Source organism: Syngnathus typhle, linkage group LG2, assembly GCF_033458585.1.
Source record: "Syngnathus typhle isolate RoL2023-S1 ecotype Sweden linkage group LG2, RoL_Styp_1.0, whole genome shotgun sequence".
NCBI lineage: Eukaryota > Metazoa > Chordata > Actinopteri > Syngnathiformes > Syngnathidae > Syngnathus > Syngnathus typhle.
The window spans coordinates 25,330,890-25,352,760 of NC_083739.1; the positions used below are offsets into that span (position 1 = coordinate 25,330,890).

A 21,871-nucleotide genomic window follows, 5' to 3' on the forward strand; every position below is an offset into this window, starting at 1 on the left:
GATCTGTTTGTGTCTAGAGCAAATCGATTCTTTGTCATTGACATAACGCAACAGTGGGAAAGTGTCTGTACAATATTCCCCCACTATACTGCTGTATACATTGTTTGTGCCCCTGCTGTTTTTTCCCTTTCATTCAATCATCTTCTGTTTAACCTCACAAGGGTCGCGTGCTGGAGCCTATCCCAGCTGTTTTGGGTGACAAGAGTGATCCAAAATGTTTGGAGATTGTCTTGGGGTATTTGAGAGAGAGAAAACACGTCTTAAGTGCTAAGACCCTAAAATGGTCGCCAGCCAATTGCGGGATTCAAATAGACGAACAAACATTCATACCTACATTCACACCTACAGACAAGTTGGAGTGGTCAGTCTTCCTACCATGCATGTTTTTGGGGTGTAGGAAGAAACCAGAGTACCTGGAGAAAACCCATGCAGGCACGCGGCAAACATGCAAACTCCACACAGAGAGGCTGGAGCCGGAATCGAACCCTGAATTATGAGGCAGACCTGGTAACCACTGCCTACTGTGCTGCCTCGGTTTTTTCTCGTTCATTTATTTTTTTAAATTATTTTAATGCCAGCCATTAAAAAAACAGAACATATCGATTGATCGCCAATTCTTCATTTATTTTTTAAAATTATTTTAATGCCAGCCATTAAAAAAACAGAACCTATCGATTGACCGCCAATTTAGATCATTAGGACTAGGGATGCACCGAAAATTCGGCCACTGAAAATTTCCGGCCGAAAATGACCCAAAAGTGCATTTTCGGTTTTTGGCCGAAAGACCTAAATCACCGAAACTACACGGCCGAAACTTGTGATGACGTGAGCAAACAGCGCAGCCAGCACGCGGGAAAACGGGATAAGAGCCAGCATGTCTGCGGTGTGGACTGATTTCACTATCTCAGACAAAGACCCACGGATAGCGATTTGCAAAACATGCAATGCTGAAATTTCAAGAGGGGGTGCATCTGCAAAATGTTTCTCCACGTCGGGTTTAATTCATCACCTGAAATCCAAACATCCCGATTGCCATTCTGAATATGAGAAGAAGGCGACACAGAAAAGGAAACTGACACGAGCACTCCCACTCCATCTGTGGCGGACGTTTTTGAAAAGGCAAGAAAGTTCTCCAGTAATTCTGCCAAGGCAAAGGGCATAACACACAAAATTATGGAATTCATTGCCTTGGATGATCAGCCGTTCTCTATCGTAGAAGATGTGGGATTTCGTAGGCTGATAGAACACATTGAGCCCCGTTATGCTATGCCAAGCAGACGACATTTCTCAGGTGTGTGTTTACCTGAGCTGTTTAATATCGTTGCAACTCATGTCCATGAGCTTCTAGCATCAGATATTACAGCGATCAGTTTCACGACCGACATATGGAGCTCCGATGTCAGCCTCACCAGTATGCTCAGCCTAACCGCGCAGTGGATGGACGAAGATTTCAAGCTGCAAAAGATTCTGCTCCATTCACAAGAGTTTAGAGGCTCACACACAGCAGCAGCAATTTCTGATGCATTTACCAATATGTGCGACACCTGGCATATCGACCGATCTAAAGTGCATGCCATAGTGAGTGACAATGCAAGAAATATGACAAAAGCGATAGAAGACAGCCAGCTGAAAGGAATACGGTGCATGGCCCACACACTACATCTGGCTGTGAACGAGGGAATGTTGTCTCAGCGCAGCGTAAAAGACATATTGACTATAGGCAGAAGAATAGTTGGCCACTTTAAACATTCTCAGCTGGCCTATTCCCGCTTACAGTCTATGCAAGATCAGCTTGGAACACAAATAAAACAGTTCCAACAAGACGTGCGTACACGCTGGAATAGCACTTTTTACATGCTGGAAAGCCTCTTTGCACAAAAGCGAGTCTTGGCTGCTTACAGCGCAGATCATGAGCTCCCTGCGACATTCACTTCACACCAGTGGGTCTTAATAGAGAACATTCTCTCTGTCCTTGCCCCCTATGAGCAGCTAACGAAAGAGATCAGCTCCTCTGATGCATCTGTTGCAGACGTAATACCGTTAATTGCGGCACTAAAGCGTCTTCTAAGTAAAGAAGTTGAGACGGACCACGGGGTGAAAACAATCAAAAGTACACTCTTAGAGTCTGTCAAGAGACGTTTCACTGAGAGCAATGATGATCTTCTGCACTTCATCGCGACTGTACTTGATCCGCGTTATAAGGATCATTACTTGGATGTGGGAATAAAACAGCGCGCACGAGAAATGATCCAGGCCGCGATGGATGCGGACAACCCGCTTGGAGACAGGCCAGCGCACAGCGCAGGAGGAGAGCAGAGCGCCGAAAAAAGGACCCGTCACTCTGCACCAGATGAGGGGCATGCGCCTTTGTTGTCTGATATGTTCAATGAGATCCTGCAAGAGAGTGCCCCAAACAATAGGTAGGCTATTCTGTTCTGACTGACTATATGTGACTGATTATTTCATTTTTCTGCTATAGAGTTTTTATTTTATTTGATTAAAATGTTTATGCACTGGCCCTTTACCTTTCTCAAATGTCAGGCAGCCAACAAGCTCAACCGCTCAACAATTAGATGGTTATCTGTCTGAAGTCCCCATCTCCAGAAGTGATGACCCTCTTACGTACTGGAGAAATAACCATGACCGCTTTCCTGACCTGGCAAAGATGGCACGCAAGTACTTGTCTGCGCCGTGCACAAGCACTGACAGTGAGAGACTGTTCAGTGCTGCAGCTCATGTTCTTGATGAGAAGAGGAACAGACTTCACTGTGACAAAGCAGAAAAGCTACTCCTCATCAAGAAAAACCTGCCACTTTACCTCAAGAAGTAGAATGGGCGTGTGTCTAGTGTTAAAATATTTGTTTTCCAGTTTGTGCATCCACAATTCTTGGTGGATTTGTTGTTGATAAAGGCTATGGTAACCATTGTTTTGATACACTTTAATGTTGTACACACAGAACAAAATTTAAAAGGCACTTGACTTATGCACTTTGTGTTTTTATAAGAGAACATATTTAATTTTACAGTCTTTCAGCAGGCCAGTCAGTTATAAGCCTGTAAATTATTATCTAATGTACACATGAGTGGGGTCAAGTTAAACATTTTTATTTTATTTTTGAATTTTTATTTATATTGTGCATTGTTGTAATGTCAGTGCTAAATAAATATTTTCATACTTTTGTAACTGGTTTATTGCAACGCCTTGATTTTAGTGAGGTTAGTACACATGTAGCCATAAATGCTGTGGTTCTAATAACTGACATAATCATTTTTTTCGGTGTTTCGGTTTTCGGCCTTGGCTTCCTCATTTTTGGTTTTCGGTTTCGGCCAAAAATTTTTTATTTCGGTGCATCCCTAATTAGGACTGATCTTTTTAAGTCTCACGGATATCGGGCTTTAGGACTGTGGCAGGGGTAGGCAAGCCCGGACCTAGAGATGCACTGTTCTGCCTGTTTTGAAGTATTTTCCTTCACACACGTGATTCAAATGTTCACGGTCGTCATCAGGCTTCTACAGATCTTGCTTTTGAGCTGATCATTTGTAACTCAGGAGGGTGAGGGACATTGCTAAAACAGGCAGTACAGTAGCTTTCTACACAGAGACTACCAAACGAAAGATTTAACTCTCATCTTTCATTACAAAAACAGTTTTTCTATCTGATTCCATTTTTTTAATTTTCATCATTAGAATATGGAGCGGTTTTACCCAGATCACCTGTTTCGCCCCCCCCCCCCCCCCCAAAAAAAAACCCATAGATAAGCTTTTAATGAAAAAATACATTTTACAGTGACATCAGTTAGTCACACCTCAAACATCTGAACAGCCCTTCTATCAAATATGTACAAACAATGAAAATGTGTTTTAGTGGTAAAATAATTCATCCATTCATTCATCTTTTTAAGCAGTAGCGTGTCACGGGCCTGCTGGAGCAGTCTTTGGGGCGTAGGCGGGGGACACACTGAACCTTCAACTAGTCTTGGTAAATTTGAGCAATGCTTTTTAAGCTGTACATAAAGGAGTGTACTTGTAGTACTACACTTCAAGTATAAACCTGTAAACTAAACTGTGGACTCCAAGTATACAACAAGAATGCTAGTAGTACCTTGAATGAGTATACGTATACATCGTATACTTTTAAAAATGTGATTTGTTCCTATTTTTAGTCTGGAAAAAATATCAAATTAGTACACTAGCACAGTACATAGCCTGGAGTACATTTATATACTCGAGTATACGTAATAAAGTATACTTCTTATATACAGATTTTTCGTAAGGGTAGGAGTGCCATCTACATTATAACGATCCTTGATTTAAAAAAACAAAACTTTAATCATATCCGTAGGCTCTAATTCAAATGATTACACTACAGACAACCACATAGCTTTCTCCAGGAACTGTAGTGCCGCTGTTTTACACCCTGGACCCATCAATCACAACATGGTTGTGATTTGGTTTGTAGGATTTTTTTTTTTTTTCAGTAGCAGTTGCAAGTAAGTCAGCTGAACCACGACAGTGCCTAAGAAAGCAAAGAATTGTACTGACTTTTACTCTTCATATTTATTGCAGGAAACTGGCGTTAAAGTTTCACCCAGATAAGAATCCCGACAATCCAGAGGCTGGTGAGAGATTCAAAGAGATAAACAATGCACATTCCATTTTGAGCGACAGCACCAAGAAGAACATATATGACAAGTATGGCTCCCTGGGCCTCTATGTGGCCGAGCAGTTTGGAGAAGAAAACGTCAACACCTACTTTGTTCTGTCCAGTTGGTGGGCCAAGGTAAGACTTCATTTCATCTTTGCAGGATGCACACTCCCCATTCAACTCCTTGCCAATAATGAGGTGAAACGGGGAGTATCGAGATAAATATTTCTAATGCTCGCCAATGTGCCTGTCAAAAATGTACTGGAGAACAAAGTATAAAACTGCATGAAAAAAAAAATCCATATGCATATTGCGTACAGTGATCTCCCAGTCCTCCATGCGGCCAATGAAATACAAGATTGGTTACAATATAGTATCAGGCAAATGATGCATTGTTGACTCTTACTGGTAGCCAGTGAGGATATTCATATTTAAATGCAAAGACAGCTCAGGGTTGAATTTTTTGATACAGTGAATTTGCTGTGCTGAAAAAAATGCCGACGTGAGACTACATAAATGTAGCCCAATAATGAGCCGACAGACGTGTCAAACACTGTCTCATAACTGATCGTAGCCCATGTAGCATGACATACTCAACAGTTGGTTGTCTGGCACCAGAAACACTTCACGACCACAACGATGAAAGTCTGTCATATCTGAATTTTTGAACATCTTGCTGCAACGCCTTTGATTGATTCTTGTGCATTAACCAAGAAGAAGACAGTACTTATGACTGGATGTGACGCACAAAATGGCCAAAAAGAATTCACAGAACTTCAGCTGCTCTCTGGTGAAGCTAAAAATGGAGGAATGATTTTTGGAGCAATGGCTGCAATGTCCCCAGCTAGTACCTGATTGGCAAATGTGGTGTCATTAAGGTGTTTATATCATGCTGATAAATCCTTCTTTTTTACATTGTAATCATTCAGTTGTGGTCTATATAAAGTGGAACTGCAATAGTTTTATCTGAATTCTTTATTATAGCATCACATTTTTTTTCTTTCTGTCACGACCCATAGCTCATGACCATAGGTGAGGGTAGGACCTTCGATTGACCAGTAAATCGAGCGCTTCACCTTTCGGGTCCGCTCTTTCTTCCCCACGACAGACCGGTACAGAGTCCGCATCACAGCAGACACTGCATCGATCCACCTGACGATCGTCTGCTCCATCCTACCCTCATTCATGAACAAGAGCCTAAGATTCCTCCATGGGGTGCAATCTCCTCCCGGCATTCCGGCATTTTCCGATTGGATGTGCTGATTTTCATCCCAGCCGCTTTCACAGTCCGCTCCAGTGAGAAGCCAAAAGCACCACATCATCAGAAAAAAGCAGAGATGCGATGCTGAGGTCACCAAACCGGACACCCTCAGCACCTCAATTGCGCCTACAAATTGTGTTGACAAAAGTTCTGACCGGAATCAGTGACAAAAGGCAGCCTTGGCCGAGTCCAACTCTCACTGGAAACAAATCACACTTACTGCTGGCAATGCGGACAAAACTCTGGTATTGCTGATACAGGGGCTGAAGTGGCTTCAGTATGGCATCCTCTTGAAGCAGCCTCCCACATCAGTCACAGAGGGACAAGATTGAACGCCTTCTCCAAGTTTCGTCAGTAGTTGGAACACACCCTTCTCAAAAAAATGTCCACGGGGTGCTGTACAGGCATGTCAGCCACGACAGCCCCCCAACATACAGAGCCTTTAAGAACACCGAGCGGATCTTATCCACCCCTGAGGCCCTGCCACCGAGGAGCTTTTTAACTACCTCTGTGACTTCAACCCCAGAGATGGGAAAGCCCACCTCAGAGTCCCCAGGCTCTTCTTTCCACAGTGCAAGGTATGTCGGTGGAATTGAGGAGGTCCTCGAGCTATTCTCCCCACTGACTCATGACATCTTGAGTCGAGGTCAGCAGCACCCCATCTCCACTATACACGGGGTTGACAGTGCACTGCTTCTCCCTCCTGAGACGCCAGATGGTAGCCCAGAATTTCTTCAAAGCTGTCCGAAACTCATTTGACACGGCCTCGTCGAACTACTCCCATGTCCGAGTTTTTTCTTTAGTAAATGCCGAAGCCGCGTTTTGTTTGTCCATCTCTCATACCTGTCATCTCCTTCCAGAGTCCCACAGGCCCAAATGGCCCAATAGCACTCTTTCTTCAGATGAATGGTATCCCTTACCACTGGTGTCCACAACAGGCACCGAATTTATGACCATAGCTCCACTCGGCCGCCTCGACAATGAAGACACGAAACGTGGTCCATTCAGACTCTCTGTCCCCTGCCTCCCCTGGAAGGTGGGCAAAGTTCCACTGGAGGTGGGAATAGAAACGGAGCTCCGTGGTGTACCAGGGGGCAGAGTTGGTGAATGTGACAGGACGTTTTCCAGGGGGCTAGGAAGTCAAGAGAGTCAGACAGGATGTCGTTGAGCATGATGGCAAGGTCATCAGGGGAAGAAGGGGTGGGGTCAGATAGAAGAGCAGAGGATATGAGCTGGCAGAGTGTGAGTGGGTTTACGGTCTTGACGTTGCGGTAGGAGATGGTGTAATTTGTGGGATTATGAGGCGAGGATAGAGGGGCAGAGAAAAGGATGCAAAGATGATCAGACAGTGGAAAGGCGAGAGGACGGGGGTTGGATAAGAGTGGGAAGGAGTAGCTGACTATGTCCAGGGTATGGCCTTTGGTGTGGATGGGGAAGTTGATGTGATGGATAAGATGGAAGCAATGCAGAAAAAGTCAAAGTCTGCTTTATTGTCAATTTCTTCACATGCCAAGCAAGACACATAAAGAAATCGAAATAACGTTCCCACTATCCCACGGTGACAAGATATAGTACACAATATACATACAGGTAAACAACACAAAGAAATAAAAACAAGACGGCACAAACAATGAATAAATAAGAGTGATGAATAAATAATAAATGAACAAATAACACAATAAATAAGAGAAGCAAAAATGGTAGCAAGTGTGCATACAGCAGACAGTCAGAATATAGCGCAAAAGTACAGGACGCTACGCCGAAGGGGGGAGAGAGTTCAGGATCCTAACAGCCTGGAGAATGAAGCTGTTGGTGAGTCTGGTGGTGCGGGAGCGCAGGCTCCTGTACCTCTTCCCAGAGGGCAGAAGATCGAACAAAGAGTGAGCGGGGTGGGGTGACTCACATCACTCACAATCGTGGTCGCCTTGCGGGTGAGATGGGAGGTGTAAATGTCCTTCAGGGAGGGGAGTTGTCAAACGCGCACTTTTTATTAAAGTGCCTCCGCCTCCCCGGTAACGGGTTCAATAAGCCGAGGTGAAGAAACTCTAACCACCCGAGTTAAATTAATTCTACCAGAATCAATCTAATTTCTATACGACGCCAATCCCTCTCAAGTCATCCGACGCGCGAGCCGAGTAACTCAATTCGAGGCGAGTCATCGAAATGACCGCGCCATAATGATGGCTCCCTTCGGTTGTTTGATGCTTTTATGTTACGGATATTTTTAGATGTCTTTGTTAAGACCTCAAGGATTCGTTAATTTACTAGAGCGCCCTCGCCCTAGCTGAGCTCAAGATAACTACTTCGAACTAGATCTGACAATTCCTGATGTTAAGGATTAAAGCTGTCTTCACTTTAAAAAGAATTGAACGGATTTAAAGAATGACTATGATAGGGAAATAAAGACATTTTAAAGTTGTAATTACCGCATATAAAACCATGCTCAACATAGTTAATACGAAATAATCGATACCGAATTAAGGTTTAAGAGATTTAATGAATAAGCAAAAAAAAGAATTACAAGTCGAAAAAACAAGACTCACCCACACAGAACAAAAGAGGAGACTAAAGGTCTAAAATCCTATTTGGTTGAACAAGTCGAGTGATCGGCTCTCCTTTGTTCCAAAATCTGAATTTCTGTTTAAAAAAGAGGAAAGGTCTGGCCGTGAGGAGCCTAGCCAAAAAAGTAAAATTGGCAACTTCCCCTTTCTGCCCGGGGCGGCTGTCTTTTATGCCTTCCTCGAAGCTTAAAATTTGACAAAGTCCAATTCGAAGACTCTGGAAATTCATCTTAGTAGATTTTGGTTCAATCTCAAAATGCACCAATAATCTTACCAGCCGTGTTCAGTATGTGCTGGAGGGCCTTCACGTTGTATTCAGTGCAGCTACCACCCCAGACAGCGATACAACTGGAGAGAACGCTCTCAATGGTGCCACGGTAGAATGAAGCCATGACGGCCGGAGGAGCATTTGCTTGCCTGAGTTTCCGCAGGAAGTACAGGCGGCGCTGATGCGGTGTTGGCGTACCAGGAGAGGTCCTCACTGATGTGCACCCCCACGAATCTGGTGCTGCTCACTCTCTTCACCACAGCACCGTCGATGGTCAGCGGCAGGTGTTGGGTGTGACCCTTTTGGAAGTCAACAACAATTTCCTTGGTCTTGTTGACGTTCAGCAGGAGGTTGTTGTCACTGCACCACGCGGTCAGAAGGTCAACCTCCAACCTGTACTGAGTCTCGTCGCCCTTGGTGATGAGACCCACCGGAGTCGTGTCGTCAGCAAACTTCACTATGCGGTTGTCGCTGTAGGTTGCAGTGCAGTCATGCGTCAGCAGGGTGAAGAGCAGCGAACTGAGCACGCAGTGGGGCGCTGGGCTGGTGGATGTGGATGTTGAAGTCACCGGTGAGTAGGAGGCGGGAGGAGACAGCGGATACAATGGTGAGGAGTTCAGAGAGTTCAGAAAGAAAAGACGCGTGTAACTTTGCGGGACGGTAGATGAGAACAGCAGCAGTGGAATTTGGAAGGGATAAGGCGAGATATTCAAAGGATTAAATAGATGGAAGGTTGAGTTTCAGTTCAGTGATGGGTAGGGACTGCTTATGGAGGACAGCAATACCACCCCCTTGCCCAGAGAGTTGGGGTTTGGCGATGTAACTGTAGTTGAAAGGGGAGTGGCTCGGTTGAGAGTGAAGAAATCCAGGGGCTGTTGCCATGTTTCACACAGAAAACGCAGTCCAGTAGCAATTCAAAAAGGTGATTTGTTGGAGAGCGAGCAACAGTTCAGCAGTGCGAGGGAGATAGATGGAGGAGCAAGGGGGTCAAAAGCCAGTCTAGAGCCATGGTGGATGTATCGGCGACGGCGAAGGATCCCAGCTTTGCTGGCAGTAGAAGCAGTAGCAGGGAGATGGTGGTGGTTCAAGATTCAATATTTTTTATTGGCCATGTTTGAGCATGCCAGACAAGGAATTTGACTTCGGCTTTGACTTTGACATCACCGTCTCAGCCTCTGTTCAACATTTAGGTGACTAACAACACTCAGGACAAAATAACTCCTACTAGGGGAAATGAGAAACCTTGAGAAGAGATGGGAATATCACTCTTCTAGGATGACCAGGCTGCAATGGATGCAGGGTGGACACACAGTACACACAATACAGACAATTCAAAATAAAGCGTAGTGAGCAGGATGTTATTGCACAGCAATGACTCTGAGACACTAAGAGTGGTGTGAGTTCATCAGAGCGACAGCCTGGGGGAAGAGGCTGTCTCTGTGTCTGCTGGTTTTGGCGTACAGAGCTCTGTAACGCCATCCGGAGGGGGGTAGTTCGAACAGACTGCAACCTGGGTGAGAAGGGTCTGTAGAGATGTTAATTGCACGTTTCCTAGTCCTGGACAGGTACAAGTGCTGGAAAGATGGGAGGTTGATTCCAATTATCTTTTCTGCAGTTCTGATTGTCCGTTGCAGTCTGTGCCTGTGATAGACTGGATGATGGCAGTATAGAAGGTCTTCAGCAGCTCCCGTGGCAGGTTGAACTTCCTGAGCTGTCTCAGAAAGTACACCCTCTGCTGGGCCTTCTTCCGGACAGAGTCTATGTGGCTGGTCCATTTCCGGTCCCGAGAGATTGTGGATCCCATGTACTTGAAGGTGTCTGTGGAGAGAATAGTATTACTGCGGATAGTGAGGGGTGAAAGTGGTGAAGGGTCTCCCCTGAAGTCCGCTGTCATCTCCACGGTTTTGAGCGGGTTCAGCTCCAGGTGGTTTTGGCTGCACCAGTGAACCACCCGTTCCACCTCCTGTCTGTACGCAGTCTCATCACCGTCCCGGATCAGTCCGATGAGAGTGGTGTCGTCTGCATACTTCAGGAGCTTCACAGAAGTGTCGCCTGAGGAGCAATCGTTAGTGTCGAGAGAGAAGAGCAGTGAGAAGGGGACGCACTCCTGGGGGGCGCCAGTATTGGTGGTCCGGGTGTCGGATGTGATGGTCCCCAGCCTCACACGCTGTCTCCTGTTGGTCAGGAAGCTGGTGATCCACTGACAGGTAGCGGCAGGCACCGCGAGCTGGATGAGCTTCTGTTGGAGGATGTCAGGAGCGATGGTGTTGAACGCCAAGCTGAAGTCCACAAACAGGATCCTGGCGTACGTTCCTGTGGTGTCCAGGTGGTGCAGGATGTAGTGCAGTCCCATGTTGACCGCATCGTCCACCGACCTGTTTGCCCGGTAGGCAACCTGCAGGGGGTCAAGCAGGGGGCCCGTGACGTCCTTCAGGTGGTTCAACACTAGCCCCTCGAAGATTTCATGACCACAGATCTCAGGGCAACAGGTCTATAGTCATTCAAACCTGTGATGGCGGGCTTCTTGGCTTCTTCTTGGTTGTTGAGACGGTGAAGATCAGCAGCAGTGTAAATGAGTGAACGAGAAGTTGGTGGCGCAGGAAGCTGGAGTAGCAGAAGTGATAGTCCACAGAGAAGATGAGAAGTGACAGCAGCTGAGAGTAGTCCAGGTAGTATGTTAGCAGTGGCTAGTAGCTGGTTAACTAAAAACTGGTGGGCAGTGAGATGTGTGGAAGCAGCAGTGGATCGGGTGGTGATGTTGGTGCAGTGTTGGTCGACCCCCACTGTAACAAACGGCAGGCCCAGGTGTGCCATGGTGGCATACAGCTTCGTCACGGCTGGCGAGCTCGCAGAGAGTGGAGGCTCCCCCCGAGAACACCGGCTGGATGGCCAGGGAGCTGGGTCGAAGCTGTTGGTGTGGAGGGACACAGCGGGCCAGTTCGGGCCACCACAAACACACAAGTGCACTCACCCGAGTCATGAGCAAGCGGCCACAGACTCAGAGCCGGAAGGCAGGATTGTCTAGTGGTGGTTTAGTGCGTCGATCCTTCCAACTGATCCTGAGGATTTTTTAGAGGCCTCTCTGGTTTCTAAATGCCTGCTGTATGTGGTCCAGGCCTCTTATCCTTAAAGAAGAGTGTGTAGCACTACAGCTTTGTAGACCAGGATTTTGGTCTTTGCCAGAAGTAGCAGTTCTCAACGACTCTTTTCCTTAGCATTGAAAAAGCTCCACTGGCATTGCTGAGGCGGTGGGGTATCTCATAGAAGGCTGCCCAGATATTGGAAGGGGTCCAAGTTTTCCAATCTTGTGTTGTCAATGAAGATGTTTGGGAGCGGGACAGACGTACCTTTTGGTGTTGGCTTATGGAGGATTTGAGTATTTTTTACGTTGATTGCTAGACCAATCTTTGTATGCTTTCGCACAGGCAACCATAGTGCAGTGTAGATTCTCTTCTGAGAGGGCTACAAGGGCGTTGTCACCCGCATACTGCAGCTCCATGATGAATATGGTGGTGGTATGACCTTTGGCCCTGAATCGTTGATGTTAAGAAGTTGCTGCTCTCCTCTGGTGTCTCCAGAGCCAGCAAGCTGCTGGATCTCCAGAGCCTTGTTCATCCACCAATGATTCTTCAGTTTCCTAACTGTTGATTGGACAGCAGCCTTTACTTTGACATGGGCTGCTCTTTTAACCTTGCAACTGATATTATTTTGCCAGGTGATAAAAGTTTGCCACTTGATGTCTACGAGCTGTTGGATTTCAATGTCATTTTCATCATACCAGTCTTGATGTTTCTGCTTTTTACGACGAGGGTGCTTTTGCTGGAGTTCCTGATAGTAAAAGAAAGCCTGTCCCAGTGTTCTTCAGCGTCAGTTGGATATTGCTTGGGCAGGTCTGCACTGAGAGCCGCCTGAAGCTGCTGGTAGTTGGTGGTATAACCTAGCCCAGGGGTGGGCAAACTACGGCCCGCGGGCCACATCCGGCCCACGGGACCGTTTAATCCGGCCCGCCAACTCCGAATAAATTGTATTAAACATTTTTTTGGGTCATTTTGCCTGCAATGACTGCGTTTCCCCAGTAGATGGAAACCGCTCGCCTGCGCATTTACTACCGGAAGCCGTGTAAGAAAGCTCGGTGCACACTCACAAGTGCGTGTACGTACTCAGTAGTACGGACATGGCGCACTTGCGCTCTATTTGTATCAGTCCCGAATTTAGAGCGTGGGCTGTGACGACAGCATTCTTGTAATTCGCTCGCTGAGCTTTCAGATACAGTTTTACGCTAAAGCCAACCCACAAACCTTCCCCTGGAATCCTTCTATTAAAATGAGTCGCCCAAGGAAAAGCAAGGTGGACACAGTGCCGAGTGTTTAAAAAAGAGTGGACAATTTGGCTCGACGTACGCGACGTGACGTTCAGCCACATGAGCATCAACATCAACCCGTCACAGATCTAGGTAAAGGGACCAACACCTCGGATCTCTCCTAAGAATTGCCACAACAAATTTTACTCCAGACTATGACGCACTAGCTAAAAAGGGAAACCAACAACACTGAGAGGCTGTCAAGTCTGTTGTAAAAAAAATGCATTTTGAATATGATTTGTACACATAGCAGGGATTGAATCTAGCGACCATTCTCATTTTCAAACTATGCAGGATGCTCAAGGACATTGATTTACCACCTGTTTGCGACTAATCTTAACCTGTAAAGTTCTTAAGTGTTTCCCGTTTCCTCACCTCTGTTAACAGGTGTTTGTGAGTTAAAACTCTGCACTGATTTTCAGATACCCCTCACCGTGTTGCCGTTTTGATTATTTTATTTGGATGTATGCTTTCACCGAATCTTCAAGATGATATATTTGGTCAGAATGTTTGCCGTTTGATGTGATCTCATAAGATCTTTCATTAATCTGACCTGCAGGCACTGAAGTGATGGAGACTGTTATTCATAATAACAGTGTCGTATTTTATGAGAATCACTGATAGCAGTTTTTTAGTTAAAAAAATGCATTTGTTTTCAAAAAACTTGTTTGGAATATCCATGCTTTACTACCTACTAAAGGCCAAAATCTTTTATGCAATGACCTTTACAGGTCGCTTATATTACTTCACACAAACACTACGTCCATCTGCTCCTGGTTCGGTCCTCCGGTCCAAATTTAGAACCCAGTTCGGCCCGCGAGTCAAAACGTTTGCCCACCCCTGACTTAGCCGCTCAATGTTAAGCTTTGTCTTTTCTGCATCCTTCTTTTCTGCATTAAGTGGATAGACATGATGAAGTGAACAAGGTGGTCAGTCCAGCAATCGTCTGCACTGGTCATTGTGGTGGTGTTAAGCACGTCACAACGGTCGCTGGTGCGGACAATGACATAGTCAATGAGGTGCCAGAGTTTACTGCAAGTATGCATCCATGATGTTTTGAATGTATTTTTTTGGGACGGAAAAGTGTGTTAGTGAGGACCAGGTTGTGTTCTGAGCACTTTGTCAGCAGTAATGTTTCCAACCCCTTCTCTTTCCATTGTACCTCTCCATAAATGATGGTTTCGTCCCACTCTGGCATTGAAGTCTCGAAGTAGGATTATCCTGTCCTCCTTGGGGACTTTGGATAGGATGGCATCAAGGTCAGCGAAGAAGGTCTCCATTACGTCATTCTGTCCATCAAGCGTTGGTGCATAAGCACTAATAATGGTGGCCTTTTGACTGCTTGCAAGCATCAGGTCATTCGGCGTTCATTGAAACCCACAGGGAGTTCATAGAGGTGGTTGATGAGGCTGGTCTTTATAGCAAAGCCCACACCATGGATACCTGGCTCATTTGCAGGCTTTCCTTTCCAAAAGAAAATGTATCTGCTTCTTTCCTCCTTCAGCTGCCTTTCATCAGCCAGTCGGGTTTCAGAGAGCGCTGCGATGTTAATCTGGAATCTCTTTAGCTCTCTTGAGATAATGGCATTTCGTCTTTCGGGTCACTCATTGGCTTTGTTGTCCATGAGGGTCCTCACATTCCAGGTTCCAAAATAGAAACATTTCCGTTTAAACTATTCAATTTTCAATTTTCTCACCCCGCCGTGGAAATCCCGCTAGGTGCGGAGGTCCAGACCGGAGTTTCAAGGCAGGCTATTTGTAGGGTACCTTTTCTAACCCCCTCCCCTACTGGAGCGAGCAGAGTGGATCGTGACGAGGGCTGTTTAGTCATGGGTGCAGCTGCCGAAAAGCTCTTTCCGCCTCATTCCAAGAGCTTAGCGACTGAATCTAACACCCATGCCTGTGTGCCAGGTTGTGGGTAGGAGCTCCCAGACTACACTGTCCTGTTTCCGTCACCACTTCCTGGTCGCCACAGGACTCATGATCTGGGATGTAAAGTAGGATGGGTTCCCTTTTGGGAGGACGCCTGCGCGTGATATACTTTCAACGTGAAGAAACTGATGCGCCTGCAGCCACCACACGGGCCCTTGGCAGAGGGGGCCTGGTTCCAGTGGCCTGGAGGACCACGATGACTGGAGGGCACCCTCTGTTGCACCCTTCATCCGCCTTCAGTGCCATTGTGACATTGTCATCATTCGCCACATCCACCCTTGAGGTCTTTTTTTGGGATCTTGCTTTGTCTAGAACCTCCCCCTCGACCTCACCGCCATGGGTGACCCTACCAGGAGCTTAAACTTCAGACAGCATTGCAGGTTCATGAGAACACACAAAGTTCTCCACCACGACAAGGTAGCGAACCAGGGAGAACCCAGGTCCCTGTAATCCTCCTCCCGTCCGTCAGTAATACAGCCATCAATAGTCAACAATTTTCCGCATAAACAACGTTCCATTCACAGTTTTACGATTCAGTGGGTTCGTTTGCAGAGCAAAATGCATCTGCCATCATGGCTGTGGAAACAGTGTATGCAGAAATCAGTCTCGTGACATCCAGCGCTCTGTACTCCCTGCGTAAGTGTTGACAATGAGAGCACCACTGCCATCTATTGTGTAATAGTAGTAGTGCAATGAGACAGTACAAAATAAAAATAAAAATCGTTATCTGGGTTCACCCCCCTCCCCCATTTTAATTATTTCTATTGGTGTCCCCCACAGGCATTATTTGTCTTCTGCTGCTTGTCCACTGGTTGTTACTTCTGCTGCTGCATGTGCTGCTGCTGCAACTGCTGCTGCGGAAAATGCAAACCTCGGCCACCCATGGACCAGGATCCCGATTTCTATGTATCCCCAGAAGATCTGGAGGCCCAAATGACTGCTGATGAGAGAGGTGAAAAATGCTTACAATGCTTGATGAAGAAGACTTTCACTCTGCATCATAACACACAGTGTCTTGTTTTGCGTGCATTGTCTCCTGCAGATGGAAACAATGATCCCATCATGATGCAGCCGTCCTCTGCCACTGAAACCACGCAGCTCACCGCTGAGACCCACCAAAGCTACCGGACTGACACATATTAAGAAACACACCCGCATACATGCTCACACACGGAGGCAAGCACACAGATACACTTCTACCTCTAAGGTTTCTCCATGTTCCATAATTGGTTTGTCATTAATTTGTTCCAGTTTCAATTGCAAATCAAACAAGAAATTAGGATTTTATTTATTTGAAAGTTGAATAAAAAATCCCATAAGACTCTTTGATTTTAATACAGTATTTAATTGGTTGGGTGTATGCAACCCAAAAGTTTGGTAATGTGAGTAAAGATACATAAGCTTGTCAACAGCTACAATCAGTCCAGATTTTGACAGGTACAGTATTAATCAGCCATTATATCATATGGGCATTTACATATTTTCCAAGAAACCAAAATTTGTAACAAGGACATTTTTCTGTCTGCATAACATTGTTTTCAATTTTTTCTTGTCCAAGTGAAACACCACATCTGAACCAGTAGAATTGAGAACTTATCACATGTACATCACCGTTACTTTTAGTCTTCTTTACACCATTACACCAACGATCCGCCAGGAACTGCAGTTACTGCCGAGAAAGTTTGCGAAGTACGGCGGTAAAACAAATCAACAAATCCCTTCATGTATATTTCAATGAATCTTTCAACTGTTGCACAGTAAACCACAAGGAACTGTGTCTTGTGATTATTTATGTCATGTGATGATGATACCTCTCGATAATAAGGTTTGATGACAAACCCATTCACAAAATGATGAAAAAGTGAGAAAGTTCTGGATCAGCACCAGATTTGCGGTTTGCTGCTGAGGTGAAGAACCTGCTGAGCTGAAAGGCAAAGCTTTCTGTGTACCAGTCGATACACGTTACTAGCCTGGTATGGTCATGAACTGTGAGACATTGGTCAAAATGGGTTTCCTTTGCAGGGTGTTTGGGCTCTCTCTCTCTCGCCTGGTACAGACATAAGGATTTTCCGAACATTTGTTTTATCTTTTTATGTGATACCCTCGCATAAAGAGAAAAATGCAGACTTATCAGTTTTGTGTGTGGTCTGCTCCAATAATCTCAACCGCTAACACTAAAATCTACACTAGAATCCAGTCCTTTGAGGGTAAAGCTCTTGCATGATCACTCATGATTTTCCAAACAAAGTGTTTGGGATGAGGGGGGGCTTCGCAATATAGAAAGTTATTGGAAAATACTTCCTGCTTGCTGTTGGAAGAACCCATTTTTATACCAAAAAAAATCCAGATTTTTGGTAGGGGCATACTTTTATTTATTTACCATACGTTTTATTTATTGCCACTACTATGTTCGTCAGTCAGGGCGCTTCCTTGAATGCCTACATTACGTTTATGTCACAGTCCATGGAGCCAAATAGCTTGAGAATAGTTGGCTTTGCCCACACACGAAGATTTTTGATCATAAGATTGACCATATTTAGTCAATATTCAAGATTGTTGACCCCTACCTGTTTCGGACTGTATTATCAGGACAAAACCACGCTCAACACACATCTGACAAAAGGTTAATCTGTAATCTTATCGGACAATCTTAAATTGGTTCTTTGATGGTTTTGGTTGCGATGGCACTAAATCTGGACAGAAATGTCCCGATGATCTTTGTGTGCCAGGCCTTAGGGATAGATGCAGTTCTCGACCATCTGAGAGGGGATCAGAATAGAGCCGCTTCTAGCGGAAGCATCTGTTTAGGATGCTATCAGCAAACCTCCCTAGAACCAGGACACGCTGGAGAAATTATGACTCCCAGCTGGCTATCTATATACCTTCCCTTTTGACAATCAAAGCATGTTTGTGTGCGAAAGTAGCTCAGAATAATTATTCCCACCTTTATCCAGCAGTGTTTTAAACTGGTGATGATTTAAAACTTGTACAACGAAAATTATGAAGAAGACTGCAATTAAAATCTAGGATCGATATTTTGTTTGTTCACAATGAAGCTCTACAGATCCTGTTCTTCCACACCATACATGGAGCACCATTGGTATTCACCAAAACGAGTTTATCCAAATTGATTTCAATGAAAGACTCGAATGAATCCTCTGCTCTTTTTGTCCTTTTCATTGGCAAAACAGCAAGGCAGTGAATCACCAACAGAATACCTTGCACTCCCACTCAACTGGATTAGCATCTGTGAACTCATCCATAGCAAGGGAAAAATATGTCCCACTGCATTTGTCATTTACTTGTGTTCTCCTCCACTTGATCTTCCATCATGATGGTACAATAATGAACAGTTCTTGCAGACAAAGTCATGTCTTGTATTTGTTTCATTATATGATCTTTTTTCCCTGAAAAGTCATCAAAACGGTAATTGGCCTTATTTGCCATGAATGTTTTGGCATGCTCATGTCGCACCTTGTCAGGGGCATACACGACATGAAGTTGCTGCTCGCTCACTTTCACTCTGCACAGTAGCTCTTGTAACAATTTCATGCAGTCCTATATTGGGTATTTTGATGCAAATCTTGATGCCGCTTTATACTATACATATATTTGACAATTTCATCAATGAAATGTCCACCCATCCATCCATTTTCTGTACCGCTTTGTCCCCACGGGGGTCGCGGGCGTGTTGGGGCCTATCCCAGCGGTCATCGGGCAGTAGGAGGGGGACACCCTGAACCGTTTGCCAGCCAATTGCAGGGCACACAGAGACGAACAACCATCCGCACTCGCACTCACATCTAGGGTCAATTTAGAGTGCTCAATCGGCCGACCAAGCATGTTTTAGGGATGTGAGAAAACTAGAGAAAACCCACACGGGCACGGGGAGAACGTACAAACTCCACACAGGGAGGGTCGGAGGTGGAATCGAACCCGCACCCTCCTAACTGAGGCGGACGTGCTAACCAGTGTGCCACAGAGCCATTGAATATTGCAGAACTTGCTTGCCTCACAATGGCAAGTCCGTCTGTCCTTGCTGAAAATACATAATCGTTATCTTTCTTTCATTTAGCCATTACCTTCATTAAAAGGGTTTCCGCTGCAGAATTAGCCATGTGAGTAAAATGAGGGAAGCTCATTGGCTACGTTTGCATGGATGCATTGATCAGATTAAAGGACTGCTAGGAATAAAAATATTAATTGAAGACACCCCATTTGCAATATTCTGATTGGATGAAGCCAATTCGGATTAAGATTTTATTCCGAATGAAAGGTGGTTGATTTCAGTTGGTTTTCCTATCAGCGCGCATAAATTATTATTATTCCGAAAGTTGGAACAAACGGTCTTTACGCATATCTGTGACGTCAGTTTACGCATTTCTGATATTCCCAGAGGCAGGTAGAAGCAGAGCGAAAGATTAGACAGGTGCAAGAATTATCCTCCTGGAGATATTTATTGCAGCTCGATTAGGAAGGAAGGGAATGAATATAGGCAAAATAACTAACGTTTGAAGTAGAATTGGACAGAGTGATTTTTTTGTTGACATGGAAGTCCCTACGGCTTCTTCTTCTACTGCTATTTCCGGTATATCCTCCAATCTGCACGTAAGAATGAATTGCTCCGCCCAAAAGTGTTACACATGAACATGCAAGTTCTCATTGAATCAATATTTTTACTGTCTATGAAACAGTGAATCCAATCAAAATTTTATTGCGAACTCTAATCGGATTGAAGATTTTGATTGATTTTCTCCATTTATATGTCGCCGCTGATTCATGTCATTATCCAATAAAAACAGCAGTTTTAGTGTCTGACATTATGCCCCCAGATGTCCAAGTGGCTTTGCATGAATTGCCACATTGGAGCAGCAAATGGATGGGTGAACGTATAAAAATGTATGAGTGAGTCATATTGTGAATCTGTTTCATTTTACAAGGTCAGTGGATAAAATGCAATCTAAGATTTATTTGCGAGCCAGATACAGACGTAAAAAGAGCCACATCTGTCTCGCGGGCCATGGGTTCCCAATCCCTGTTTTGGATATAGGTTATGGTTTCATTTGTTCCTCCAAATGTTTATAGCGAGTGCAGTTTGTCTTACTATTTTGAGGCTTATGAATGGCTTTCACTGTGAAGTGAACACTATAATAATAATATAATAATTTCAAATAATATAATAATTTCAAAAATAATTTCAAATCACAGTTTCCTTCAGTGTACTTTGAGTTCATTCAGCCCTTTGTTCACAGGAGATTATTAAATGTTGTGGTCTACTTTGACATATGGCTCTTAGTACATGGACAGTAAACACTGAGAACTAGAATAAAAAAAAATTGGGTTATGTTTCACTACCTTTGTACAAATACCGTTTTTTTCCGTGTATAGTGCGCAAAATCTAACTAATTTATTGTCCTAAAATCTGGGGTGCGCATTATACATGGGTACAAAAAAATTTTAATTTTTTTTTTTTAATTTTTTTTTTTTTTTTTTTTAAGTCCCAATGATCGTCACACACGCAGGGAGGCAATGGGTCCCATTTTTATAGTCTTTGGTATGGTCTTAACTAGGCTGGATGTAACTTTTTTTGTTGGCGTTGATTTCTCTGACTGCCCGTAAACGCACCACCGCGCTCCGTGCGCGCACGGGAAAGAGGCGGCTCTGTATGGGAGAGACGTTGAAGAGGAATAAAAACACCCTTGGAAACCAAAACATGCCCCTCGTCGTGACTCGGAGCCGCAACAAATGTTTCGGATTTGTGTAGGGTACATTGTGACAGACAGCAAACGAGCAGGTGATCGAGCAAGCGTCTGATACGAGAGCATTGCGGTCGCATGGAGCGTGTTTGAAGTGAACAGCAGAGAAGAAAGGAACAAGGCAAAGTGTTGTGAAATAAAATGCACGGAACGGCTGCGCAAGACACGTCAGCTATATAAAGAGCGAGAGTTGTTTTCTTCCTATTAGTTTCAATTCACAGTTTAATTAGCAGTTTCAATCAGCAAATAACAAAATGCGTATTACAGGTAATATTTTATTTCACAACACTTTGCCTTGTTCCTTTGGTCTCTGCTGTTCATCCTAAAACACAAAGGCGCTCTTTAAGCAATGCGACAGTGAGCGCCCTGCGCGCTGCGGTTGCGCGACCGCACCAAATTAAGCTCCCTGCGCAGTGCGCACTGAGGTCCACTTAAATTTTAGAAAGTACATCAGGACTTTAAAAATATCTTCTAAATTTCAGCGACGGCTCTGTCACAATAATGCGACCAGCGTGGTGCAGTTGGGCGGTCGGCGGCGAATTAAAATTCATAAAAATTGGGTGCGTATTATACATGGGTACAGGCTTTTTTCCAGCATCAGCATGCCATTTTTAGGGTGCGTATTATACATGGGGGCGCACTATACACGGAAAAAAACGGTATATTCAATTGAAAAGCAAAAATTACCCTAAACTACCAACACTTAATTCACACAAAATTCTCAGATGATGCAAAACAAAATATTCTTGCTAAATGTAAACAGTATCACGTTTCAAGAAAGGCCAAACATTTAAAGTTTTTAATTTTATTATTACTGATCCCTGAAATCATCTCCAGGAAAAGTGGTGTTTGGTCCACTTTAAACGGACCAGGGTTCGATTGTAACGCTGGTCTGGACCTTTTGTGCAGATGTGAATACACGCAAACAAATCCTGGTGCGGATTAAAGAAACGGATTGAGACCCACTTTTTAAAGCGGTCTCGGTTTGCTTCCAAATGAACTCTCGTGCGGTTCGCTTCAGCGGTGAATACAAACAGCGTAGATCCGAACCAACCGCATAAATATGCAGAACAGGAATACAGCGCGTAG

At 44.7% G+C, this 21,871-nt stretch overlaps 2 protein-coding genes across 3 annotated transcripts in view; both read left to right on the forward strand.

Annotated features, from left to right (window-relative positions):
* Positions 1–16,350, forward strand: part of LOC133150442 (dnaJ homolog subfamily C member 5-like) — a 56,736-nt gene extending 40,386 nt beyond the window's left edge. For both annotated transcript variants that reach the window (XM_061272974.1, XM_061272973.1), the window contains exons 3-5: positions 4,567–4,780; positions 15,807–15,978; positions 16,069–16,350. In XM_061272974.1, coding sequence (XP_061128958.1) covers positions 4,567–4,780; positions 15,807–15,978; positions 16,069–16,169 — 487 coding nt within the window. In that variant the 3' untranslated portion in view covers positions 16,170–16,350. The remainder of the gene's footprint in view (positions 1–4,566; positions 4,781–15,806; positions 15,979–16,068) is intronic.
* Positions 5–3,184, forward strand: LOC133150441 (zinc finger BED domain-containing protein 4-like). Its single transcript, XM_061272972.1, has 2 exons — positions 5–2,420; positions 2,542–3,184. The coding sequence occupies exons 1-2, from the start codon at positions 1,174–1,176 to the stop codon at positions 2,828–2,830; spliced, it is 1,536 nt and encodes a 511-aa protein (XP_061128956.1). The 5' UTR covers positions 5–1,173; the 3' UTR covers positions 2,831–3,184.
* Positions 16,351–21,871: the final 5,521 nt, after the last annotated feature.

What these genes read in the sequence shown, in the direction of transcription:
- LOC133150441 (XM_061272972.1), top strand. Translation starts at nt 1,174, where the DNA reads ATGGAATTCATTGCCTTGGATGATCAGCCGTTCTCTATCGTAGAAGAT. An exon ending in GAGAGTGCCCCAAACAATAG is followed by an intron (nt 2,421 to 2,541) that starts GTAGGCTATTCT and finishes CTCAAATGTCAG; the next exon opens with GCAGCCAACAAGCTCAACCG.